Genomic DNA, 27,567 nt, shown 5'->3' with positions numbered 1-27,567 from the left:
ATGAGTGTCTGAGCTATGGCAGGCAAGCCCAGGGCATTTCAAACGTGGAAGAACTTCACAGAGAAATAATCTGCATAAAATCTGAGACGCCATTATTAAGAAGGAGGAAAAGAAAATGCAAGCAGAAAGCATCCTCTCTTGGCAGCCAAGAGTGGCAAGAGAAGAATGGCCCTACAGAGCAAAATTTATTCATTTGATCCATTATTTATATAAAGTGTTCTTTGTAAACCTGATTTCCCATCACCCTGGATGACAGCAGGGGGAAGACAGGAAAAGAAGAGGTCCAACTTCATACCTCCAAGGGAAAGGCAGCCTGTCTGGGCACCCTGTATCACACAAGCACCCCAGAGGCTTTCAAGCCCTAGTGCCATGGGAGGCCAGTGTCAGCCCTGCAGGTGGGCAGCACCTCACCAAGCACCCCCACACTTATGAGTAGTAGCTCTGGGTTTCAAAGCAGACATTTCCTTCCTTTTGAAGGTGGATTGGAGTCCTTGTTGTCCCAATGAAATTGCTTAAGCCACCAAGCAAAACCACTAAAAATAAAAGCATTTAATGTGGTGTTTTCACATGAACACACAGAAAGGCAACAGTCTGCAACAGTACTTACATAGCATATATAAATAAGGACAAAGATTAAAAATACTTTGGAAACGATAAACTCTGGGAACAGTTAGCAGCTGCTCTGGGAAGAAGCATCCTTATGAGTCATTGCACAGGGCGGACAAACGAGACACATCCAAGCATGACTAAAACTCTCCCGTGCCTGGGAGACAGTGTGAATGCATTGGGACTGCAACAGCCAAGGTCCTAGGGGCCGAATCTGTCAGCCACCCACCACCATCCTCAGCATGGCGAGCCCAGCACCACAGACTAAAGCCCAGGGCACTGAGCCCCTCCTGGGACTGCCCTGTCTGGAGACAGCACCCACCCCCTTGGCAGGTAAGGCATCTGACACATGCAGAAGGCCTGGCCAATGCCCCATAGGTAACTTTCCTTAGAGCTGAACTAATCTCAGCTGTGCCAGAAGCCAGACAGAGCCCCTGAGCTAGAGCCATCAGTAAGGGGGGACAGCGGAGTTACACTCCTCTCATCTATATGGGAGCAGTGTATCTAGTTTTAGGAACGAGACTGCCCTGCCAAGCAGACACCCATAGAGAGAGATAAGAAATGCACCAAGTAGGGACAATGGGCAGAGGAGGAGTGAACAAATGCTTCACCCAGCAATTGCCCCCAACGCAAGTAAGAGCAGAGATAGCAGAAGCAGACCCAGCTCTCCCTGTGCTGCCACTTGACCTTTGTCTGTGCCTCATCTCTGCTCAGAGGCAGAGCTATGATTCCCAAGTCTCTGCTAACAGCAGGCTGCAGGGACAGGGCAGAATTGCAGACAGAAAAACTCACGGTGCCCTTTGGAGAAAAGCACATAGCTTCAGCCTCTGGAGGGAATGATTCCAGACACATCCAAAAAGCACATACTACTACCACAGCAAACAGCCTCTGCCCTTCTTCACAGCATCATCATCAGTCTGGTCCCTGAAGAACCACAGCTTGCTCTTTGCTGTGACAGAGGCTCCTAACACCAGCAACTCCCAACTCACACATCTACAGTCTCACTACCCCCTATATTTTCAAGGCTTCAACTTAGGGTCAGACTGGGGTCAGGCATGCCTGATAAAATACCAAAAACTACTCTTTGTATAGAGCAGCACAAAGATTTGTATCTTAAAAAAAAAAATCACAATTAAAAAAAGTGACACATTCCAGCTAAGCTGCAAAGGGCTCCAGTGCCCTGTTTTGACAGCTCCAGCCAGTCAGACTGAACTCCTTGCTCATATCCCAATATTCACACCTCCTGCCACCAGTTGTTTCAGAAAGCTGTCAAGAACAGAGCTCTAACTCCTGCTGGCTGCTGGTTCTTAAAGATTAGAAGACAAATATAATTGGATTCCAGAGATTATTTGCTTTGCTGAGAAGGGCTGAGAAGTGTATTTAGATGGTCCCGTAGCTGATTAAATCTTTATTTCACAGTAGTGATCCTGTGTGTATCCTACCTCGGAGTGCTTGCAGACAGGTTATTGGCAAGACTGGCTTACTGGAGCACTTTGGCTTAATGAGACTGCTGACACTGGCCAGCTGTGATTGGGGTTTATCCCATATCTAGAAGGTTTCATCTCATTTCTGCAGCTCAGACCAAAGAGCTGAACCCAGCTTCAGCCCTTTCCCCCAGTTTAATGACTAATCAGCCAGTTGCCTTACAAGCCATCTAGATATCTTGAGCCAAAGCCTTTGGCACCATTTGCAGCAGATCACAAATGGCTGGAGCCTTCTCTCACCTCTCACACTCTTTTTCTGTTTCACACACAGCCACAAGACTGCCTGCTCCAGGCACCCTAACTTCCAAAGACTAGGCTGTCCTGCCCCAGACAGCCTTTGCCAGCCTCCTGCTCTGCTCAGCTTAAGCCTCCCTGGGTGAATACAAAGCCAAGACACTCCTTGTTCAGAGCTGTGCCACTGAAAAACGAAGGCAGCGAGCAAGGGCTGCCTCCAGCTCAAGCTGAAATAGAGGGATGAGTTTATTGGGGAAGCTGCTTTCCCTTGGCCCCACTTGAAAAGATGGCATTCAGAGCCTCTCCTTCTAGGCCCATTCTGTGCTCTGTACCGTTTGTGCACTCCAGCCCTTCGGAAACAGCAGAGCAAAATGGAGCCCAGAAGCAGAGAAGGGCATGCCTCCAGAGGAGGCCTGGAGGCAAGCTTGGCTGTGCGGATGTGGGTAAAGGCTGCAGCCCATCATTCTCACTGCTAACAGGGGGGAGGAAGCAAAAACAAGCCAACGTGTGTTAAAAACTCAGAGCAGAAAAGCAAAAAAATACAGCCTAGCAACATTACAGAGAAAGCTGTGAGTGCACACAGGGCCCTGCAATGAACAGGGCTCTCCTTGTAAGCACTCCAGCTCTTCCCAGAGCCAGCAGGTCAGACATGCTGCACAAGTTTTGGTTAGATAGTGGTTTGCCCCATAGTAGAATGAAGTATAATTTATATACAGAAAGAAACAAATCCCTGCAATCCTTGCAAAGGTCCAGTTTCAAGAGCGCTACTGGGTTGGTGAGGGTTGCCGTGAGCCTGCAGCACTCCCCTCTCAGTGCAGCACATTTTCTATTCACAGCTTGCGAGGCTGGGCAGTCCCCACCCACGTGTTGGTGCGAGGCGATTCAGAGGGACGATGAATCCTTGGAAAGCAGGCGCGCTCGCATGCGTCTACAGGATTCCTGTAGCAGAGAATGAGAGCAATTGAGTGCTTGAGATACTGAATACCATGCAAGAAAAGGTTGACTTTCTTCCCCTGCAAGGACCCTTCCCTGTTGTAGGCCTCCCACACCTTTTGCTAAAGCTCTAGACGAGGCAGTGAGCAGACAGAAAGAAACACAGTTGGTCTTGGGCTGCACCAACCTCTTGTCCCACTGCGACCCTGACAGGCTGTTAGCACTCCCCTGTGCTGGCAGCTTCCCTCTGCTTCCTGCAACAGCCAGCCTGCCAACTCACAGGTAGAAGGGCTGTCAGACCCTTCAGGGTCTGGCTTCCAGCACATCACCTGCCTGCAGCTCGGCACAGAGCAGATTGCTACGAGCTGGGGCACCACAGCTGTCGCAGAGCTTTGAGTGTCTGCTGTCACCTCGGCAGGTTTCAGCACACCAGGTTCCCCGTGGGAAAAGGAATGGTGGGTAAGGGGAAGTGTCTCACCTCTTTCTGGCCTTCCAAAGACTTCAGCTTTGCCTGGGACATGTGAGCTGGAGAGCCACATTTCTGTAACTGGACAAGAGAGGACAATAGGAGTAGAGAGCTGGTGAATGAACTGGCATCCACAGCCTTCCCTGGGAGCAGCCTGTACCACCAAAGAGCGTCTGTCACCCAAATCCACTCTTGGTTTGTCTGGGCCATGGGACAGCCCTACTGCATACAGGCAGCAGGATTTGTACAACCTGTGGAGGAGGATGAGAGAGAGGGAAGGGGGCACAAGAAAATGCCCCAGGGCAGGACAAAGCCAGTGAGACAAGACTGGAGTAGAGGCCCAGTGCTGTCGCCCCTGCTCTGATGCTGTCCTTGCCATCTGCTCTGCTCTCCTCGGAGCAGCTTCTCAGGACCTTATTTTATCATACAAAAGAAACTTGGACACCTTCTCTTGGGCAGAGAACAGCTCCCCAAGGATCGCTGAAGTTGCTCTCAAACTCCCCTCACACACTTCCCCACCAGCAGCTTCAGTGGTGCTGGGAGCAGCTCTTACCAGTTGGACATTCTCTTTGCTGACCCGCACAGGCTCTGGTGTGGTATCCCTGCTCTTCCTTTCCAGGATAACTGGAGTTCCCAAAACTTTCCGCTGTTGTAAGAAGAAAGGGCTGTTGGCTAGTGCGTAGAGTGCAAAGTAAAAAAGAAAGGGAAGGAGCAGGATGCATTGCTGGTAAGCAGTTGGATGCTGGGAAAGAAAAAAAGGAAGCCAAACTGGGACAAAGATTGCAAAGCAGAACCACCCGAAATACCACACCACTAGGCTGAGCCTGCCTGATTGTAAAGGGTTTGGGGAGCTGACCTGAGGCCTGGCCAGGAGCCCAGCCTGTCAGAAGCAGGTACATGCTGCTGTAGGGCAGCCCCCAAAGTGCTAAAACCTGTGCTAACATCCTAGACTATATGAACAGCTCCCTGTCAATCCTCATCTCATCTCAGGAAGCAATCAATTCTCCAGAAAGATGCATAGATCCTACAGCCATGTGTTTCAACATAATTACACCTTATACTAACACGGCTTATTGTCACTGTGCTGCCTTTTCTGCCCCAGTGGATCTGTGTTGTTTGGCAGGCAATACTTTGAAGAGTCCCTACCCTTTGAGGGTCTCATTCAAGGCAGGGCAAGGCAGAAGCAGAAAGCAACATCAGAAACTCACAGCAGAGAGCAAGGGTCAGAGGCTGCTTTTACCTTAATGAGGCCGCTGAAGGAGCGTGAGCGGGTGCGGCGTGGTGCTGGGGATGTGGGCACATCAGAGCCAGGAGTCAGAGCTGTTGGATGCTTATTAAACTAGAAGGAAACATGAGGGCAGTATGTTAGCACAGTTACACCCCTCCCTTACTGCTGTGTGCTGCTCTACCTGCTGTCCCAGAACTCAGTTTGTCTCCTTCACCCCCCAGAATGGAGGAGCAGCTCAGAGCTGCAGGAGGAAGAAAGCAGAGGAAGGCCACACCTTCCACCCAGAATTACAGGGAGTTTGGGTGAAAAACTGTTTTGTGCTGGCTACCAGATTAACTAAAAGCAGCAGATGTTGGGAGCAGAAAGAAGGCTGGACAGCAGCTGGAGGCTGGCAGCCACGACCGGTGCTGACCACATTGACTAGTCTGTCTGGTGCAGCAAGTTGTCTGAGACCAAGAGGAGACCAGTTTGTCCACTCCCTGCAGGCAACAGGGGAAGAAACTTTTCCCTTTCTGAGGGAGGAAGCTCAACAAGGCCATGATCAGGACTGGGAAACTGCTGGCTAGCAAGTCCTTAGCTTAAAAAACAGAGCTCAAAAGCACTGCTTGGTACAGCAACATCCAGGACACCTCCTCCTGTCTTCTTACAGCTCTGCCCCTTACACAGCCCAGAGCCCACTTTCCCCAGCCCACCCAGAATTAGGAGCAGCTCTCAAAGAAGGCCCTGCCTTTAGCCCTGTGCCCAGGACTGTGCTGACAAGCACACCCCAAGATATCTTTCTTCCCCACACTACCTGCCGGATAAGCTTCTTTTTCTTTGCAGAGTCAGGCATATTGTGGACGTGGCGGAAGAGCTCCTTCAGTGCCTCCTCTGTGCGCTGCTGGGTCTCCTCCTGATGGCAAGAGTCCAGCCGGCTTCGCTTCTGAGACTTGAGGGGCTGCAGCTCCTTGGAGCCAGAAGACGTCAGCAAATCCAGGTCGTCCTGGGAAAGTGGAGATAGCAGTCGCTTGCCATGCTTTAATCCCAATGAGCCACCCATCTGAGCCAGCCTAGGAAGAATCTCATGAGCTGCTTCAACCCCAGTGAATGCACAGGGCTGTGTTTTTCCTACCCCTCTGCAGCAGCACTGCATCAGCAGGCCCCGTGCCAGGAAGAGGTGACAGCAATACAAAGGTGACCCCATTGCTTCTTCCCTCCCCTCCCAGATGCCAGCTGCAGAAGCCCTTCCAGGCTTGAGAAGGGTCAGTGCAGCTCCTTGCAATGCATCTTCCCCCTTCTGCAGCTATGTGAGGCAGGGAAGCATCTGCTGGCAAGACACAAATGTTGTCCCAGTGACAGCAAGTAGCCTTTATCTCAGCACTTCTGCCAAGCATCCTGGCCATGGCAGCAGGCATGTCTGTCTGTTTGGAAGGCACAGCCCTGTGAAGGAGCAGGTGCTGCATGTACTGGGCACAGGGAGCAGGTTTGCTGCTAAACAGGGGCTCATAGCTTTCCTTCCCTGTGCTTTTGATTAACAGATGCTTCAACTCTGTCCAATTTCCCTAATGCAGCTGCCTGCACTACCACACCATATGCTTCCCTTGCTCCTGCCCTCTGACAGATCCTCTTTCATGACTTGGTTTGTTTTCAGCTTCTATCACTCACAAAGATCCCTTCATAGCATCAGAGCCTCTGCCCTTTCACGGAGGGCAGGCGCTGCATTTGCTGGCCTTACCTTTGATGTGTGGGCTCTGGATCCCAGATAGTGCAGCCTGGCACACTCCCGGATGTACACCGGAGCCTGTGACGAAGAGGAGAGAACAGGCCAAATGTACCTTTAGCATCTTTGGCCTTGGGGCAACAGTGGTTCCAGCAATAGCTGCTTTTCAACCATACCACACAATCCACTTGTATCAAGACTCAGCCATTTTGGTCAAACAAAGCCATGGAATTTCATGTCCTCAACGTACTCCCTGTTCACAGTATCCTTTACATGCAGACATTCAGCACAAGTGGAACTCAGAGTAGGAAAAAGTTCCTGTGGAACCCTGCTCTAAGTAATTCCCCCAGCTCTGAGCTGGCCAAACTGGGGCCTGACAAAGAAGGTAGAAGGGGAATTCTCCATGGGAGGAATCTGCAGGGAGCAAATGCCTCCAGTGACCAGGAAGGTCCTGAGAAGTCAAGAGACTGCCTGTTGTAGAAACATTTCCTTGCAGGAACCTGCTGAAAGCCCCACACTCCTGACTGTCCTACCACAACACCCTGCTCAGAGCTGGAAAAGTGCCCATAACAGCAGTGGGCTGATGACCATTGCAGAGAAGTTCACGACAAAACAACCCCCTACATCAGGGATTCTGCTCTTGGCAGCACTCAGGCAGGACAAATCCCTTCTATTTCCTTATCCTGCCAGAACCCGAGTGCAGCCCGGTGCGTACCTGCCTTTGGGAGCCAGGTTTCCTGCCGGGCAGCAGGTGTTGGTGTCCAGCAGAGGGGAGTGTTACACTGCACCGTGCTGCCGACCTGCCCTGACAAAGCCACCTCCAGAGCTGCCTGCCCAGCAAAGACCTCCTCCCTAGTCACTAAAGGAACAGTTTCTTGTAGAAAGTCTCCTTCTCATACTGCAGAAGAGAGCCCACAGAATATACACTTAACGCATGGATCTGTCTGGACAAGGGGCATTCAGTCTCCTGGTGATGGAGGCAGGAGAGCAAGACCCCAAAGCACACTTACCTTGAAGAGCTTCTGAGAATGTTTGATCATGAAGGTCACTCCATTGTTTAGCTTTGTGATATTTTCCTGAAGGTCATTTGCTGTCACCTGGCAAGGGGACACAGCCAAAGGTGCATCCATTAGGAGGGGAGGAGGACACAGACACACACAGTTGCCACAGCAGGAGACCTACTCTGAAGTGACAGGCAGGCAGGGCTCATAGCATGCCAACAAGCAGAGCTCACAGAGCCAAAGTTGCTCTGAGAGGAGAATCAGGTAACTCTGTGGCCAAACAGTTCACCAGCAGCACAAGAAATCTTGCAGAGAGACCTGCCAGGTTTTTCTGGAGCTGATATTCTAAGAAGCACGACTGTGCTATGCATTCAATTTTACTGAAAAAGAAGATGCATAAGTTGCAAATGAGACCCATGACAGGTCCTTCCAGGAGGACAGCCTCCAACCCTCACATCATTGTGTCAATACTTAACCTTCTCATCTTGGGTTTTTCCCCGGCCAAGCCTTTGCTTTTTACCTTGCAATATCCCACCCACAGACACTGAGGCAATGCTCACATTTCTGGGCCATAGGATGTGAGGTGCAAACATGAGGGCAAGATTGTGGGCAGACATCTTGTTCTTGTCCTGCTTCTTGGCGGTCTGGTAGAGCAAGTCCAGCAGCAGCTTGAGCAGACTGCGGTTGGGAGCAGGAAGGATCAAAAACAGCAGCTGGAGGGCTTCTATTTGGCGCTCTTTGTCTGGAGTGCTGGTCTTATTCCCCTTCTCATCAAACAGCGTCAAGTCTGCCAAATCACAAGGCAGAACATGAAGGACACACGTTACCTTCCCTCAGAGCAGACTGCTGCAACTGCCTGCCCTTCCCTCTTCGTATGCAGATCTCCTACAAACCCCTGCACAGTTCTTGGCCCTCCATCTCTCTTCCCCCCAGCTCCCAAGCTCCCCACTTGATGTGTTAATCTATGCTACTCCTCCCACAGAACAACAGAGCTGCTAAGAGCTGTGATGGCTTGATGGCAAAATGGAGGAAGTTCACATAAGGTAGTTCAATAACAGTTATTAAATACATAGAAACCACAACTTGCTCAGAACCCTGGACATAAAACAGGTGGAGACCCAGGTTATCACTGTGGGTTTTACCCCTGTGGTATCTGAGAGTAGAATGGTCTAGACAGATTTTGTCTGATTTGTTAAGATTTTCAGCTCCAGTATCACCAGGTTGAGATGGCAGGAAGATTCCTTCTTACCCTGCCTTTAAGGAATATACTTCACAGCCTAGCGTGCTTTCTAGGAGACCAATTCCAGTCCTTCTGCCCACCACTGCCTCTTGTTGCCCACTCACCTGCAATTTTGAGGTGGGCATGGAAGTGCTTGTGTGTCAGCAGCGGCTCTGGTAATTCACCCAGGAACATCTTAAGTAGGGTGGCCACATCATTGGAATGAAACTCCCCAGAGTCCAGGTCAATATCTGTACCACTGTTCAGAGCATCCTTTAGGATTTGTTGCCTGATGCTGTTGCCTGGCACTCGAAACAAGCCTTCTGCTCTTAGATCTGCTTGGCAGAGGGGAGAAAAAAGGGCACTGAGTAATCAGAAGCTGAATTCCCACCTTCTTACTAAAGCAGTTCCCTCCTCTTTCTCAAGTTTGACAGCAAACCTCAGTGAACTGCATTCAGAGACATGACTTCAAGCTGGCTCCCATCAGTGGAAAAAGTCCTTGTACAGAGGGAAATAGATTATGGGGAACAGTTGCCCAGTGCAGTCCCAAACTCCTGCTGCTGGAGAGCTCAGAGCTTGTCACTCTGTCTGCACCAGAGACCTGAGGGAGGCCAGACAGATACCCACTGGGATAGAAGACAGCAAACAGAGCCACTTACTTTTGTGCAGATACTCGATTAGCTGGGAAACCTGTGCAATGCCTTCTTCTGTCAGTGGTGAGCCAAACACCACCCCTTTCTCTGCAGAACAGAAGACAACGTGTCCAGGCAGCTCAGAACCCAACAGCCACACAAATCAATGCTCCCCAAACAACAGGATTTCAACATGCAAAGACTAGTGCCCCAAAATGTTAATGGTGAAGGTCACAAGGACCCTCACAGATGTGAGATATCACAAACACTCCAAACTAAGTCACTTCATCTCACCATGCTGTACTCACATGGGCTTCATCATCCTGCCTCTTACCTCAGTTTAATTACAGCTTTTATCAGCTAAAGCAAATATTCTCTAGCCCTTGAAGGAAAAACAACACCAGAACAGATGCTTCAGTTTTAAATGGAATAGAATCTGCAAGCCTAGACATTATGAAAAGAGCAAAGTGGGAAGGGCAGATGTAAGAGCCTGGACAGCCCTGGTGCCTGCCACATTGGCACACTCCACACTGTGGAAGAAATGTCCAGATTAATCCTCGTTGTGGCTCAACATGAAGTGAAGCAGAAAGAAGAGGTGCAGCTATGAGTTTATGGGAGAGGAAAATAAGCACTTCTGCGCAGAGCAGACATAATCCGACTGGCTTACACTAGCCTTCTTTTCAGGCAGGGGTAAAACAAGGAATTTCCTCATCCCAGTGAGCCTCTCTTCCATGTCAGCTGCCCTGGTCTGAGTAAAGTATGAAAGCTGGACAACGTAGAAGGAAAGTAGCAAAGCAATGAGCTGGGCTCCTCTCACTCTTGGAGTCTGCTCCCATTTCATGGGGTTGAGATTGGGCATGAGCTGCCAGCTCCAGAACACCTGTAAATAACACAGGCTATAGCCCCAAAAGATGGAAGCAACTGAGCTGAAAGGAAGGAGATCCTGCAGGGAAGGAAACATTAGATGAGAAGTCCGTTTAACTGAAGGGTATTTGATGAACCAATGTAGAATACTCTTCTCATCCAGAGAGGGACTTCCAGCTGAGTAATTATCCAGCAGGACAGTGTTTTCTAATAAATGCAACCTTGCTAGTGAATGCATTTTTCTGTCACACACACAGAGCCAGTATCATCTGTCCCTCAGAAAGTGGAGACAACTCCCAGAGACTTCACTGACAGCAACCAGAACTCTGGGCACCACACTTCTTCCCTCAGATGCATATAGGTTTGGACTGGAGACAAGATACTGCAGAGACTGTACCACAGCACGCTGACTGGGACTGAGAACTGGGACCAGATACAGAGCTGGCTTGTCCAGCCCTTGTACTTAGGCTTCAAAGAGACAACAGATGTAAGAAAAGAATATTCCTCCCTTCTCCATGACCAGACTGCCAGGAACATGGGTCACTTCTGAGGGCAGGCTGGACACTTGCACTGAAGGTTCCTCTCCTCACTGCTACAGCTGATAGCCCAGCAATCCAAGCAGTGCATTGGCTGGTCTGATAAAAGTTATGTCCCCCACAAGCTTTCTCTCGCCTTTTCTTTTTTTCCCCCTCATATCTCATTTTGATTTTACTAGCTTTTGGTCTCTTGTGCTACAGATCTTAGTGCTCTGTGGTGTTGATGCTCACAGCATGTGGGAGAGACCTGGTTAACCCTATGCACTTCTCTAGCAGCCTTCCTGTGTAACTAAATTTATTCCGCCTGAAGAATGTTCCGCTTTCTTCCAGGACTTCTGAAATACATGGAAAGCCACCATGGAACTCCAGCCTCCTGTTAAATCAAGAACTTTCTGACCTCACTCTGATAAAGCGCATGCTTCAGTCTTGCAAGAGAAAGGAGGGCAATGTGAGCTCTTGATCCACACGAAAGATCTGAAAGGTTTGAGTGCAAAGGGAAAGAATGATTGGCAAAAGATTCTTGTCCTTGAAGAAAACTAAACTCATTAGACATTCAACAGATAGAATCAATAGTGGCCAGGAATAGAAGAGGAAAATACATCTTCTTGAGACATGCAGGGCCTGACAAATTCGATTCAGTTTTGAAGTCAGAAGCTGGTATCTGAATGAGAATTGGATTCTCAAAGAAACTTGAAAGACGTGTCTGGAGAATGGATGCTGCATTACAAAGGCTTAGATGTTATTGTACGATTGCTTCTGAAACTAAGCAGCAGCATGAGGCTGAGTTTCCTGATGCTCAAAGAAGTTGTAAGTATTTGCAGTTTGAACAGCTCTGAGCTCTGTGGTCCTTGGCCTCTGGCTTTGAAGAAATAAAACTTGTTTGTTCTAGCTGGTCTATAACATGAAGAAAAACAAATGATGGCTCCAAGATGAAACACAGTACATGAAACTGATTTTCTCTGTAGGCACAAACTTCTTTTTCTCAGAGTTTGGCCAAGGAGTTCACAGACAGTGCCTGTCAATGCTGGGAGACACTGCCATTGCAGCCTGGGAGTGCAGCCAGCAGACTTGGAAACATCTGCTAGCTGTAGTGACACATGGCCGTGGAGACATCTGAATGGGGGAAGGCAGAGCTCTTGGGGAAGAGAGTTAGCATGAGACGTCAGGTCTGATAAAAGCAGTGCTCCAGCAGAGTACAGATAATTTAATAAAAAATTGAGCTAGAGAAGGCTCACCAGCCCCTGCTGGAAGGTCTGGACAAGAACATGGGGGTTTCCATACACACTAAGAAAACACTTTCAGTTTGGTTACTCACTCACTTCTGTTTGTCAAGTGGCAAGTGCTTGAATTTAAGGTGTCCTGCTACTGTCTGGGAAGAGGCAGGAGCAGTAACAGGTATGAGCACAGTCTAACTGCAGTTTAGGGGCAGCACAAAGACCTGTTATTATGGAGCAGCAAAGTAAGTCATGGCAATATTAAGTAATTCTTATCTAAGGATGCTAAAAGACTTGATTTGCAGTCTTCTATTTTCCTAGGGCGAGTATATGTACCAGGGTTCTTGCTGGGTGAGACAGAAGTGGAGGGCTGAAGCCAGCACCAGAAAATTCTGCCTGATCAGTGGGGCTGTGGAGTTTGTCCTTAAGAAACACAATGGAGGAATAGACTTGGTAGAATCAGAAACACTCAGAGAAATTATATAATGGTTGAAGACAGAAAAAAGCCATAGTCAAACTATGCCATAGCAATAGTTCACTTCTCTGAGATACTCACAACAGCAGAACTGCTCAGAGGAAGGGGAAGACTAATCAGAAGTGTTCACCCTCAGGCTGCCAACATCTGAAGCCAGCTCACAGCTTCTCTGCCAGCAGCCAGCCAGTCTAGGCTGGGAAACCAGAGCTGAGGAGGAATGTGAGGGGCCCAGATGGAGGCTGCTTCTGTCTAGATGAGTGAGAAGGTTTAATTGAACTTATCAGGAGAACCAGGCTCCCCTTGAGTGTGGGCAAAGGTGGGAGAAGACACAAACACACCTAGAACACACTTTTAGTTTCAACAAAACAGAGTGGTAAATGCCAGCCATTGAAGAGGAAAGGATCTGAACACAACCACACTTGAAGAATTCTGAGAAGGGCCTGGGGCTAATGTTTCACAACCAAGACAGCTGAACTTGAGAGAAGATAAGAACAGCCAGCTTAGAAGAAGAAAGCTCGGGTGGAATGCTTGTCTAAGAAAGAAAGATGTGTCACCTCCCAGCGTTGACACTGGGCTTCATCAGTCAGTCTGCAGAGATTTGTCACTGACTTGCTGGATTGGGATGTGGATCAGAGCAGCACTGGCATTTGGATGGAAGATGTTTACAGATTTCTGAGCTGCACAGTGGGCAGCTGACCCACTGAAGCCAACTCGACATACACCACAGCAACAATCCCAGCAGAAGGGTATTCTCAAAGTGTAGGGCATTTCTGGGATCAATTTCCTGGCCTGTTTTGCTCCTTTCTAGAAGTGCCATCCACAGAGATTACAAAACCATAGTATTAAGCATTCCATACAAGCTCAAAACTACGGGCTGAAAGTTTTGTAAACTGAGTGTAACAAATGATGGCAGCATCGCTCTAAGGGCGGGCACCAGACTTCATGCCATCCATACTCACCCTTGCGCTTCAGAGACATCAGAGAACGAAAAAATCCAGCGGCTGTGCTGTTTGTCCCAGGCAGCTTTGGGTCCTCCTCTCCCATTAGCTGGGCCAGCTCTGCCCCAGGCAAATCAATGAGCCTGGTAATGTTGCTGACAACCAGCTCTGTGAACACCTCTGGTTTTTCATGGCGCAGCTTTTCCACAAAGAAGTCAGGATTGAAGATGATCGGCTGGCTGCGGAGGGAGGAGTCATTGCAGATGACAAAATTGCAGATGGCATCACTGAAAAAGGGAAAGAGGGAAAAAAAATAATACAGTAACTCCTCATCACTTTGGTTTTTACAGCCAGCTGGTTTGCCCTGAAGGAGACATCTGCTGACAGGAGCTACCAGCCTACACCAACAGCACTGTCTGACTTTGGTGAGTGTTCAGCACAGCACAGTTACATTTCCCTATGGAGCAAAATAATTTCTGGACTGTTTGTACAACACAGCCTAAGACTAGCTAGCACTCCAGAGCATGATGATGACACAGGCAACACATGGCAACACCCAGTGAAAACTTTCAGCACTCTACATCTCTACTACTTGTTTCACTGTATCTACATCCTACTAGCTCTGGCAGAGATGATATTATATAATACCCAATATATTTTACATTAACTTATTGCTTTAAGTCTGGTTTTATCTCTCTTCCTCCCCAGTGGAAAATTCATTTCCAATGGCCTGAAAGTCTGAAGAACAATCTCAGTCTTTTCATGGCCAGCTTACACTCATCAGTTCCCACTGACATTCTATCATACCTACCTTTCTATCAACAAATAGATAGTTCCCATGTCCTGTGACTTTGTTTTTAAGGTCATAAACATGCAATAACACTGAACCCTCAGTTTTTCTGTGGGTGCTCCCAGGTGACATGCTGCCAACCCTTTGGTTACTGCTCTCTGCCAGCTCCGCATGAGTCTGAAGCAAGTGAGAACTCACTGTCATGAGCCACGCAAGATCAGTCCTTGAGGAACCCCTACTAACTTTTCACCTAGACCACCCCTTTTCAGCTCATCCAGTTCTTACCTCTGTTTCACCTCTTCATGCCCTTTATCTGACCTCTCTGTTCTCTACTGACACATACTTTCTTCATTTCATAGCTTCTTATGTGTCATGGGAAAGGGGATGCACCCGAGACACTGCTCTGCTAAGAGTTATCTAGAACAGGTACATAACCCTACCAGAGCATAGGTACATTTCACCATGTTGAAAATCAAATCAAAGAGTTATCAAAGAGATATCTCATGTTAATCAGCACTCTTAATGCTCATACTTAACTTTTATCCCAATTTCCATCTACCTCTAGGTCTTCCATTACCTCTTCCCACCACTGTTTCAAACATTTTCACGTTTCTGAAGTCAAGCCCAGCTTGCTTCTCCCGCCACTCTTTTACTTAAAGGTGAGGATTAGTGTCATTATTCTTGAGTCATGAACTACTGTCCTGATTTCATACTCAGCTATGAAGTGATAGCCTGGCTTTGGGAATAGGTGTGCCAGTTCTTCCAGGGCTCTGGGAAGAGGATGCCTACCCACTCAGCTTCCACATACTGCCTGTGTTCACCCTGTGACATTCCCCAATTCTTTAAGCATTCTTTAGCTCTTATATAATACTTTCCACTCTTTCTACATCCATCCTCAGCTGGGAGTTCTCGCTGGACACCATTTTCCAAGAGCATCTGCCAAGTGCACAGTTAATAGGGATGCTGTGCTTATGTACCAGGGATCACATCAGTCCCTTAGATGCAGTGTGGCACCTGGGGGATCGCAAGTGCTCTGCTGAACACCCCTGAGCCCATAAAGGCTTTCCCTTCAAAACAGGCTTTTCTACAGAAGGCTGGAGCACCTTGATCTTCCTCTCCTCACTACGGAAGGCTAGAGGCCGTACCACTGTGTTCAGACCATGCTGGGCATCCCTGCTCACCACAGCTGCCACAGAAAGCGTTTGCAGCCCATTGAACCTCACATCCATTAGCTCAAGCAACAGAACCCTTCACTACTAATTCAGAGACCTCAGCAACTTCCTGTTCTGATGTAAACTGACAGTAGCTCACGACAGGTCAACATCAAAGCACATACTGGCAAGTCACCTGAACTCCAGCCCAGCTCTGCACATTATCTGTGAACCCAACAGTTATCTGAGCTACTGCTGTACGTTTTTGACCTGAAAGACTATCTCAAGGATTTCCAGGATGCGTGATCAGAATAAGAGAACAGAAGCTGGGACTCGGGCTCCACAAGAAGAAAGATACTTGCTGAAACAAGAGGAAAGGAGGCTCTCAGCAACTCTTGCATCGTGAGAATCCATACCAAACTCCCCCCTCCCCTTCCCACTGCTCTCCACGGATGCCAAAGACGCCTTCAAGAGGATGGAGAGGAAGAAGGTCTGCAAGGCAGACTGCAAGGCAATCTGCCAGGTCATCTAAAATTTTAGAAAGCTCTTAAAGGCTCCCAACTGCCTGGCTCAGTGGCCTAGCAAGCAGACTGCCGACTCCAAATGGGGGCCATATTTTGCTGAGCACCTCCCAGCCTGCTTTTCAGCAGTTTGTTATCTGCAATAAATCAAGACCAAAATGCAACAATTCGGTATCAGCTGCCAAAAAGCAACTGCCAATTGATCTGATCATATTCACATTTCATTGCATAGAGCTACAATGCACAAACAAGTGCCAGCTCTGCCCATAATGTGGAGCAAGCCCTTTGCCTGAAACCCATGACAACTCATTCTGTGGCAATACAGATCCTGAGAAGGGTTAATAGCAAGTGTATAGGCCCAGTGACCCTGCCTGCAATGATCCGTGCACTGTTATTCACTCACTAGCAGTTTTGTTTCCCCACAGAGAAGATATGCAAATATTTTGCAGCAGTTACATCAAGCATCACAGATTATCTCTTCCCTCTGACAATTAGATATCTAGATTCACAGAAAGAAAATTAAACAATTTTGCCAACTAGCACTGACTGACACGACTTCTCTGCACAGCCTGTGTTATAAGTTGCACAAAGTCTAACAACATTTAATGCAAAAATAAATAGAAAAAAGTAAATTTCTTACATGAGTGCTGAGAGCTTTTGAAGAGGCATTAGGAAGCAGAGACAGGGAAAAGAACTTGCTCCTTGTTTCCAGCAACAAAAGAAACCTGCCTGTCCCAGCACAGCCTATGCAAATTCCACGCATGCTACGAGACACAAGGGCGCATTATTGGGTCTGAAAGGCCCCCTTGGCACACACTGGGCATCAGCCTTCACACAGGGACAAAACAGAAAAGAAAAGCTGGACAAATTGATTCATGTCTCTTGCCAAAGACTGCGTAGCTGGAGTTTAACTGCAAATAATTCCTACATAGAAACCAGGGTTTTGAATTAGGACCAGCGTGGTATTAAGTGCTTTCCACCTGTATCCAAGAGGAATCCACAAAATAGTTCCAAGTCTACCCTGTGTTTACCATGAGTAAAGCCATGCAAACACATTCCCAACAGCATCCAAGCACAACCGATGTTACGGCACTGGCAGGACAACAGCCAAGTCCCTTAACTGCACAACCCCGTGCCCAAAAACCTTGGTAGAAACACTCTGCGCCTGCCCTTCACACTTTCAGATCCTTTCAAAGACATAGCACGTAATCAGCCCCTCAGGGCTGGAAACAGCACCTGGCCATTGCTCTTTGCTACCATTGCTGTGCCACCGTGTGTTGTTCATCCAATTCAGGATTCCCGTTCCATGTTTCTCTGGATTCCCATCCAGTTTCCCTGCCTGCTGCAGCTGGGACCAGCCTTGTATACACTTATTGTGATATAGCACTTCAATGAGCTACTTAATTTTGAAAGGTCACTTTATTAGCAGCTCTTCCTTGCACAGAAAATTTGCCTTTGTATCATTATTGCTAATCAAAATGGAAATGTGAAGCAAACCCCATTTCTGAGCAAAGATAAAGCCCCCACTGGCTTTACACACAATAACCCTGCCAATCCTCACTGCTGCACACACCATAACCTTCAGAAAGAGCCATGTGCCCCATCTGCTGTTTTCCTGTTAAAAAAGAGAGATGGATGTACTCTACCTACACTCACAGTTTATATAACAGCAGCAAAGGGGAGACAAACATGTATTCATGGAGTTTATTGCCTTTTTTTTTTGTCTTGCTTGCAATTACAGAGTTATATTTTCTATATGCTGTGATCTCAGATTGCTTTACGACACGTCAAAAGACAATAAAATAAAGGAATAAATAGCTTCCTCTCCAGTCTCATGAACATAATCAAATCCCAATGAATAATAAAACCTCGTTCTACTAGGGTTGTGATTAAGACAGCAGATTAAAAAAAATGGGTCCTATATTGTGCTGAGATTCTTGCCATTCTAGTATCCTTCAGAGGCGAAGCCTGTGATCCCGGCCAAGTCACAAAGAAAGCTGTCTGTCACACACAACGTTTTTGCTTCAGGCATGACAGCCCCATCATTTCATGGGGAGTGGATGGTGCAGGAGGTCAAAATCATGATGGATCAATTAATCCCTAAGGTAACTAGATCCAGGCCAGGGAAATGCCGTGGAAACCAGGACAAAAATGAGACTTTAACTGCCAAAATCTGGTGATCAAACCTGTGGTGCAAGAGCTGTGCAAGCAGGCAGATTAGCTCACATGGCAACAAGCTTGCATTTGGATAGGTGAGATGGAGCTGGTTTAGTGGCTTTCACAGATTTTGTATTGTTTTAAGTCCACACATGTGACAGAAGAAAGGTTCAAGAAACACGAAATAGAGCATAAGGAGAACAGAAGGCAAGAAAGAAAGTAAAGGAAGAGTTATCTTTGGGGCAAGGCATCAGCTGTGTTTGTCTAGCCGGGAAAGTGGATACACTGAAAGCTAAAGATTTCAGAGGAGCCTGATGTGCCTAATTCAGTGGGCAAAATCCATCTCCAGTGCCATTTTGCACACTCTGTATGTCATCACTAAGGCCCTAATGCTTCAGACACACCACAGTAGACAAGTTTTACCATATAGGAGTAAAAGGATTAAAGAGCTTTGGAAAGTAAGGCAAGATAATAGAACAAAAATCTCCCTCTATAATAACAAAATCTTTAGATTATAAGAAAGAGACAGGCTGCTACCAAATATTAAGAGCAGGGTGATAAGCAGGCAGTGCTGAAGAACACAAAACATGAACAATTCTCTGCCTGGCTAAGCACAAAGGGACATGGGACAGATGCGAACAGGCTCGGATTTCCCCAGGGAGGGAGAAGTAGCATTGTTTCCTACATTGTGCCAGAGTAAGGAATCAATTAATGAGGATGTCTGAAGACAGTATTTTCAGAGCCAGATAGGAGCCATCCCAGATTTTGCAAAGAGATGAAAGAACCATAGTGGAATTATATGGAATCATTTTAAGTACAAAAGGACTAGACGACAAATTATTTCCTAGATTAAAAAAGAATAAAAAAATAAAAGTAGTCTAATGGGAATGGGCTGCAGAGACATTAGAAGTGACTTCACAGTTAAACTTGCTTTGAGGGCTGTACTTCAGACTGACATTCTTGCAAGATGGTGTAACAAAGATCACATTCAGGCCTCAGACTTGGCACCCTAACTCTTCATAGGATGACTGATTTGCCTCTGAAAAATATCAAGAAAAACACGCAGTAATTTTTGCCCAGGGTTATACTCATAAGGTCTTCAGGGGCCAAGTCTTTTTGTGATGAGTACACAGTGCACAGCACAGTGGGTGCCAATCCCTGCCTACTGTCTCTAGCCTCGACACAAGTAAGCCTTATGAGATAACACTGCCTTTTTAATTTTTGCTTTTCTTTCTTCACATTTAAATAGCTTACACAGAGTGATTCAGCCTTTTGGCTATGAGAACCAGATAATAATATACAATTTAAACAGCAAGGAGCTGGCTAAGAAAGCTGCTGTTATGTGATGGTAGCCTGTGCTCAACAACCTGGAACTAATGCAACTCCTGGCCACCTTTTGGAAATCAGGTATATTGGTTATCCATGTCACTGCTATCATCTATGAATGCAAATTCTGTGTCAGTAAAGGACTCAGAGTAGATCTTGGCAACATTGGCTACACATCTGTGATGAGAATCTGGAGAAGATGGACCTATCTGAAAAGATAAAAGGGTTGGGAGGGGTGGGGGTCTGTGCTTTGGAAGAAAATGAAAATGCAATATATTACCAGCGTCAAAGAAAACAGCAGTAGCAAGACAGCTTGATATATGTGAAACATCAAGAAATTTGCATTTCAGCATGAAATTTCTCGAGTTTGACCTGAGCGAATTCTTTGTGATATTTTTAATAATAGCCACTGGAATATTTTAAAGTCAATCAAGCAGTACTTCAATCAGCCATCAAAACATCAGAGCATCCAGATGCCTTCTAGTGCTAGGAGGGAAAGAACCAAGGGGTGCCTTAGAGAGGAACTGCATGTTCACTGCGTTGCTCCTCATCAAGTCTCCTTCCCAGTGCCACCACCACAGGTCTGGATGCTGCCACACTCTGTGATGGCTCAGCTGACTACCTATGACCTGTAAAAACGCAGAAAGGCAGCTACCACCAGAAATCCAGCAATTTTACCTTAAAGATCTGCAAGCTCTGCCTTAACATCAGACTAACAGTCGAACAGCGTTAAATAGGAATGCTGCTCTGATTCTCATGACTGTCAATGCACTTGTGTATCTATTTTAATATAAACTCCTACTGGGAGCAGCAATAGAAGAGCCTTAGATCCAATCCTGATTTCACTAAAACCAGCACCAAACCAGAATCTTTTTAGATGGCAGCAGCTGCCTCTTCTCGTTACTGATCTGCTCACTTTTATCACTGTGGCACTGGGAACCTCGGTCACAGCTGGGGACTCCGCTGTGCTCCGTGCTGTACAAACACAACAAAGGCAATACCCTGTCTATAGAGGGCTGATAGCTAAATCTGAAATGAATGCTGGAGAGACAGAAAAGAGAAGGAATCCCAAGAGGAGAGGCAGCACTATCAGTCAGCATGACTGATATAACTGAACTCTGCCAGCTTTTCTGTAGACACTATTAAAAAGGAGGGCGAGGAAGGACAGGAAAAATAATCAGGTCACACTGCAGACATTTAGAAGAAATCCAGCTTCTGTGCAAGGGATGGCATGGGACTGAGCACAAAGGAGCTGGTTTGAATGCTATCAGGCAGGGACGGCTGGGACATGGGGCTGAGGAGGCAAGAGCTGAGCTCCACACACTGGCTGGGAGCCGCTGGTGAGGCAGAGACAAGCCAGCAGTGCCACAGGGCACTGTGTGGCACATCCAGACCCTCCCTGCAGGGTGGGATGCAGCCCAAGAAAGCCTCACAGTCATTTCCCACCAAATGTGTAGGCTGTACCCCCAGTGTGCCAGTGGGTACTTTCCAGTTGCCAATAATGATAGCATTCCCTTGCTCTTCGCATTTTAAAATGTCTTTATCCTCTTTACTTCCCCATGTTGAGTGTACTGGAAGTCAATAAGAGGCATGGCCCAGTCCTACCTATACCTCCTTGGCCTCTAGCACTCCAAAATTGCTGCATGCACCTCTGATTGTCACCCTTACTCTTGAAGGTAAGAGCCCTAGAGCATCCTTCAGAGGCAGGATGAAATGGAGTTCAGAGACCACCAAAGATACACCATCTAGATGCTTCTCAGTCCAGTAGCTCCAAGCTAGTGTCCAGGTCAGAGCAGAACAGTCTATAGACAGCAACCCATAACAATCACGTTTACTTCTGACATGAAAAATCAAGCAATTACACAAAAACAACACAGCAAAGTTGACAAGCTATTGTAGCAACCAGTCTGGGAACTCAGAGCAACCCAGCAAGGCAGGACAGATGTTTTCCTCCAGCCCTCCCACAGAATGATACCCAAAATTGGTAGCACCAGCTGGTGCCCAGAACACATATAGGAATCCCATCCCACTATCAGTTAGTAGACTGGTGCTTGAGCAAAGCACCACAATTTGAGTACAGTGTGCTGCAGCACTCACAGATTTGCTTGACTGCAGTTGCTTTTTCTGGTCTGAGAGGATACTGACACCTGGGTCAGGATCCACAGCTGGCTCCCCACAGTACTGTTGGTGAGGTTTTGTAGTCACAGCCTAGCAAATACAGAGGACAAAGGTACCCAGGAATCACAGCTCTTGGTTTTGTTCATTCTGTAATTCCACAACGCTCCAGAGGTGCAGTAAACAAGCTGCATCCTTGCATCTGTGTTTTGTATCACAGTGGTGTTTGCAAAGGATGACAGCACATCAAATCCCTCCTCATCAGCAATCCTCTGCAGACACCACTGAGTATGTCAGAGGCCACATCCCTTGTTCCAGATGTGTAAACTCTTACAAGCTGGAATTGTGATGAGGAACACCTGGATGCATGCCAGCATTTAAATAAGCTGGTGACATCTGGTCAGGGCTGCTGAGGCACACAGATAAACAGGCTGGGCCCACCACAGAGCAGCACAGCATGCGGTACCAGAGAGACAGAGATGCACAAAGCAGCCCAATTAACTCACCAAACTGAGCAGTGTGGGGACCTAGGGCTTTTGAAGGGGATCTGGGCAGGCTAGGATGTCAAAAACTGGAATATTGTACACAGATACCAGAATTCATATGACAATAAGCTATAGTGTCACTTTATGCAACTCTGGTGAGATGCAGCTTCTCTTCCCATCCTGCCTGACAGTTCATCTCTGTCTGGATCAACTCACTGCAGAGCCCAGGGAACTGTGATATATTTATACACTGCTCCAGGGGCCACTCAAGAGAACGCAGAGTGGCATGTGTGTGAGGAGAGTTCCAGGAACCCCTGAGAGCTTGTGAGGATGTTCCCTAAAAGGATTCCCGCTCTCCAAGGCACAGAGAGCCACAGCATGCTTGTCCCCTGCTATATGACAGCTTGCAAGCCGGGCTATAGGAATGCCCATATGGAAGTCCCAAACCATAAAGCTATGTTTCAACCTTGAGTATGAGCTCCAGAAAAACAAAAAGGAAAACTAATGCCATTTCCCCTGAGAAATTCCTGCCTCTGAAAATCAGAGCTGCCACATTACCGTTCAAGAAGAAAGGATGTTTTGGCTGGACTCCAAATTATTAGAGCTTTATAGGCCAAAAGCAAACACATTAAAAGTTCTTGTAAGCCAGCTGGCAGGCAATTATTAAGCAGCTTATCACATTCCCTGCTATCTACAGTTTCTGAAAATAAAATTTATGAGGAAACTCTAGATAGCTTAATTGCAATTACCTAGTGTAGAGGTGAGAAAGGCCAGGAGTCAAGGAATGAGGGTTTTGCACTTTGGAGCAAAGGGTCCAATGCTCTTGTCAGATACCACAGTAAGTGTAATGCATTACCAGGATGAGAGGCCAGGGACACACACAACAGACCTGTGAAGCTCTGAAAAACATCAGCCAAATTTATCCCACCAACCAGTCACATTTCTTCCCATTTCTCTGCCCATGCTGACTCCAAGACCCCTGTGACTTGGGAACATGGTGTCAGCCCCTAGGATCACAGGGCAGGTTTGGTAACAGCTTGCACAGCAGCAGCACAGCAGAGCTGTGCCTGCACCCAGCAGAGGCTGCTCTTGCCTCCAGCTAAAGGGCAAGTGAAAATGAGATCCTACAGAAAGAACTAGGTCCAAAACAACTGCAAAATATAAGGCCTCAGCTGTAACCAGGAGCCCAAGCCAACATACAGACAGTATTTCCAAGGGACAGTATTTCCAAGACGGACTTGACTTCAGTGCAACCATTTGATATTAGCCAACATTTCCACACTGCCCCATCTCCTTCCCATCTGTTCATGCCACTTACTAAACCAACACACGCTGAGGACTTTTGACCTTTAGGACAAGGCATTTGATTTCCCAGCAGTGTCCAGCACTCAGCGCTTCAGTTTCAGACGGAACTGAGTGCCCAGGCACCTTTAAAGGAGTGATAAGGAAGCTCTGTGACATTTTCACAGGCATGTAAATGTGCACACAGCAGCAAGGCAACGACCAGGCTGGCAAGGAGACCCAGACGCTGCTTTGGGCTATGTGGGAAGCAATGCTCCCCCTTCATGCAAACAGACAATAAACTGAAGTGTAGCAGAACAAGGATCCTGTTGTCAAAGCCCATTCCACCCTGGATGGGAACAGGACAGGGTGTTACATGCAAACATACAAAAATATTGCAAATAAAACACGGCCTTGAGTTCGGTTCAGATGTGTACCTCACAGGACTTGAACTGAGTAGGGGGTCAAACTCAAGTCTAGTTCTCAAAAATTCTCATGAGGGCTGTGGAAAAGGGAATGTTTGAATAAGATTGTCCCCAGCTCCCAGGCTATCTTCAGAGAAAAGTAGCCATGTGTTCAGACTTGGCTTTAACTCTGAAATCAACCATTTTTTCTGCCTGACCCTCAGCAAGTCACTTTGATTTTTTGCCATTAAGTCATGTTTATAGTGAACATTTTCCCATTGCCAGTAAAACACAGATGGCAACTGTGTCTCTTTCATAACCTGTTTACAATGTGAGCTCTTGCTGTCCAGTTGTGCAGTGCCACTCTATCAAGCTGCTTTAGCAAGATGCCTTATGGCTTTTTCCCTTCCGCTCATCCCACCCCTGCCATATCAAATGGCCGACACGAGTGCCTGGCAAAAAAGCGTTTAGGCACTGCTTGAGTCGGACATTAAATGCATTCATTAAACAGACAGATGTTTCTCTTTAGAAATTGAGCACTCTGGCACACTGCAATCTTCACTCTCAGTTATGAAGAACCAGGCAGAGGTTAGAGAGACCCACACAAATCATCTTTTGTCATGTTCAGTAACATTTGGTATGGAGTTTAGGACAACCAGCTTTTAATTCCAGTCTTTAAGTCAGCATGCTGTAATACCACATACGCAGCATGCAAGCTTTACTAGCTAACTTGCCCTTCTCTCCAGATGAGAGGAAATAGGGGCAAAAGCATGAAAAAAGCAAGCTTTGTGGTCTGTGTGGCGATAGACCAGCAAAGCAAGAGATCGATTTTCTAGCGCTACCTGTGGGTAACAGGCAGTGCTGGAGGAAAACTTGTACTTCAGGCTTTGCATTAACATAATCACTTGCGGAGGGGTGGGGGATAAAGAGCAGGGGAATAGCTCCTAAGGACAACTGCCAACAGAAAAAAATAAATTTAGTCATTTAGGCTGATCCAGGCCATGTTAAAAATGCTTTATCCAAAAGAGCATTTTAAGTATCAGCTGCACTAAGCATACTCATCCCTTTACCAGGTCCAGCATTTTAGGCACTCCCTGCCCAAACACCCCGCAATGAGCACCATCTCTTCATCCCTCCTTCCAGGGCAATGCTCTGCCCCAACCCAGGCACCACAGCAGTGCCCCCAGATAAGCAGAGCAAGTGCCATCGGGATGGGTCCCAGTCAGCAGAGAACAGGATGGCACCAGCTGTGAATCTGGCTCAGCCCTCAACTATATTTATTTATCCACAAGAATTACCATTCAAAGGATACTCAGTTTGCAGCTACACATACGGGGGGGGAAAAAAAGAGAGGGAAAAAAAAGATACTGCAGCCTTTTAACAGTCAGCCGACAACACTGCTCTAGTGAGGTGCTCATGCAGCCCTTGCCATTTTAATGCAGCAGTAACAGAATGGTTATGCATACAGAAGTGTGTGCTAAAGGTGAATTACGTGAAGCTGACACCGCTTGTGTGTTTGGAAAGCCAGAATAACGCGCGCAGAGCGGACAAAGCGAAGGAGAAGGAGGGCTGGATGCGAAGCAAGTCTATATAGTGCCATCACCCTACCAAAGCCCGCAACTGCCAAGCGCTCGGCGCCGGCTCTGAGGCTGCAGGAGGAGCGAGGCAGCCCAGGCGCAGCCCGGCGGGGCCCCCGCAGCAGCGGGGCCGGGTAGAGCTGCACGGCGCCTCGTCACCCCTCCCGGAACACCCCCTGCCCGGGCGGGAGGCTGGAGCGGGATCTCTCCCCTTGCAGAGGCGCGGGCGGCGCTTCCCCGCAATGCAGCAACGGGATGCTGCGGGGAGCGCTCTCCCGCTGCCCAGCCCGCGGGGACACGGGCCCCGCGGGGATACGAGGTCCTACCGTGACCCCCGCGGGACTGCGCGGTGACTCGGCCGAGCTCCAGAGCCGCCGGAACACTGAGCCGGACAGCTCCGTTAAGGTGCTGGGGCACAGGCGCGGGCAGCGCGGCAGCGGGAACAGCGACGGCGCTGCTTGCACGGGTAGCGCCGCAATGGGCGGGCCGAGGCGCACAGGCCGGCGCCTGCCCACCGGCTGGTGCCAGGTGCCCGACCAGGACCACGGCGAGGAGGGGCCGAGGATAACACGCCGCCAGCCCAGGACGGGGCGAGGGGGTGCCCGGGATCCTGCTCCTACCTGCCACGGCCGGACGCCGGTGCTCCCGCCGCCATCTCATACCTGCCGCTCCGCCTGCCCATTGGCCCGCCGCACCACCCCCTCGGCCCCGCCCCGCCGCGCTGCGCGACGCCATTGGCTGCGGCCAGCACCGCCCCGCCGCTATTGGCCGGTTCGAACGGGCACCGGCCGATCCGCGCGCACGAGGGGGCGGGCGTGCGGGAACGGCCACTCGTGCGGCGCGCGGCGCGCTGGGAGTTGTAGGCCGGCGGCGCAGGCCTTGGGCGCTGCCCGCCGCGGTGCTGAGCACCCCCGCACCCCGAGCCTCGGCCCGCAGCTGCAGAGCGGCACCCGCAGCCATTTCATGGCAAGGAAACGCACACGGGGACTGATACACCCCGAGCCTGCAGAGGCCACACCAAATGCTCCAAGAAGCACGAGTTGCACCATAAACTGCAACTCCTATCTCGGCTTGAGTATTTATCATTGCTCAACCTCAAGGACAAATTAGAGAACATAGACACCGGTAGAGCAGTTTTATTCCTTTTTTCCCCTTTGTGGGTGAAAGCACCTGGCGTGCCCACAGTAAGGGTCCCTGTGGCCCTGCACACTTGCTGCATCTGCAGTGCTCAGGTAGCAACTGCAGAAAGACAGACAATTTAGAAACAATTGAAACTCTAGATCAGAGTGCTGAGGGGACTAGGAATTAACGTAATATTTTTTTAATTGACTAGATTTCAGCTGGCGTGGTCCCTTGGCATTTTGAACCTCCACACTTAATTATCTTGCTGCCAATCATTTCAGCTTAAACACCAAAGCTCCTCGTATACTGCTGGCCCCTGGAGGGTTTTCCCATCCCTGCACCATGTATGGGAGGAATCCCAACTCTGAACTGGGGAACCCTGAAAGGTGCTGCAGTGTGCTTGGAGGATGGTGGTCCATCTGGATGTTGGGTGGGCACAGCCCCATAGGGCACACCTGTCCCTGATTTTAAGCTTTAAGAATCAGGGTAGGCATTTGCAACTGTCCCAGCCCAGCCAGGGGCCACCCAGCCAGCACTGGGGGCAACCTGTTAGTCCTGCCAGCCTCTCCGCAAGCTGGTAGCTGCAAGGGTTAGGAACCCTTTGTGACAATGGCATATGTAAGTGTAACTCAACACTGGCATTTGTGGGAAGAAGTTGCATGGGTGAACAAATAGCCTTCAAGCCACCTCCCAGCTTGAGCAGCAAAAGCCAAGCATCTCTCCAGGACCCCAACTTGTGCTTCTCCATTGGTAACTGCAAAATATTTGTGGCAGGTAGCTGGAGGAGGCAGGATCCAAATCACCCCTCACCCTGCCCCATATCAGAGAGCTGTGGTAAGGCTCCTGCGGGCCCCCACAATGCAGCTCTGCTCCCTGCTAGGGACAGCTGCTGGTGGGGAGCAGGTTTGACTTGCAGCCAACCTCCTCAGGCAGGATGACATCTCCTCGCCACGGGTTTCCATTGCATTACATGATTAATTAGCTGATTAACAAGATGTTGCTGCAGTAGAATCTGTTCTCTGGACACCGGCTCAAGTGAACACCATCCTCTGTGCTAATACTCTTCTGTTCCATGCAGGCATGCACTAATTTAAGCAGCAACATGCAAA

General features: G+C 48.4%; 1 protein-coding gene across 1 annotated transcript; it reads right to left on the bottom strand.

Moving 5' to 3' along the window:
- Positions 1 to 528: 528 nt before the first annotated feature.
- ARHGAP19 (Rho GTPase activating protein 19) lies at positions 529 to 26,018 on the bottom strand (the record flags this gene model as incomplete). The annotated part of the gene is made up of 12 exons (XM_082285702.1): positions 529 to 3,263; positions 3,736 to 3,804; positions 4,277 to 4,369; positions 4,964 to 5,062; positions 5,745 to 5,933; positions 6,666 to 6,731; positions 7,661 to 7,747; positions 8,212 to 8,438; positions 8,996 to 9,205; positions 9,530 to 9,610; positions 13,551 to 13,816; positions 25,957 to 26,018. The coding sequence occupies 12 exons, from the start codon at positions 26,016 to 26,018 to the stop codon at positions 3,207 to 3,209; spliced, it is 1,506 nt and encodes a 501-aa protein (XP_082141828.1). The 3' UTR covers positions 529 to 3,206.
- Between the last annotated feature and the right edge of the window lie 1,549 nt (positions 26,019 to 27,567).

Source organism: Coloeus monedula, assembly GCF_965178545.1.
Source record: "Coloeus monedula genome assembly, chromosome: 8".
Taxonomy (NCBI): domain Eukaryota; kingdom Metazoa; phylum Chordata; class Aves; order Passeriformes; family Corvidae; genus Coloeus; species Coloeus monedula.
The sequence above is the reverse complement of the archived record's forward strand: the minus strand, read 5'-3'. Positions and strand labels throughout refer to the sequence as shown.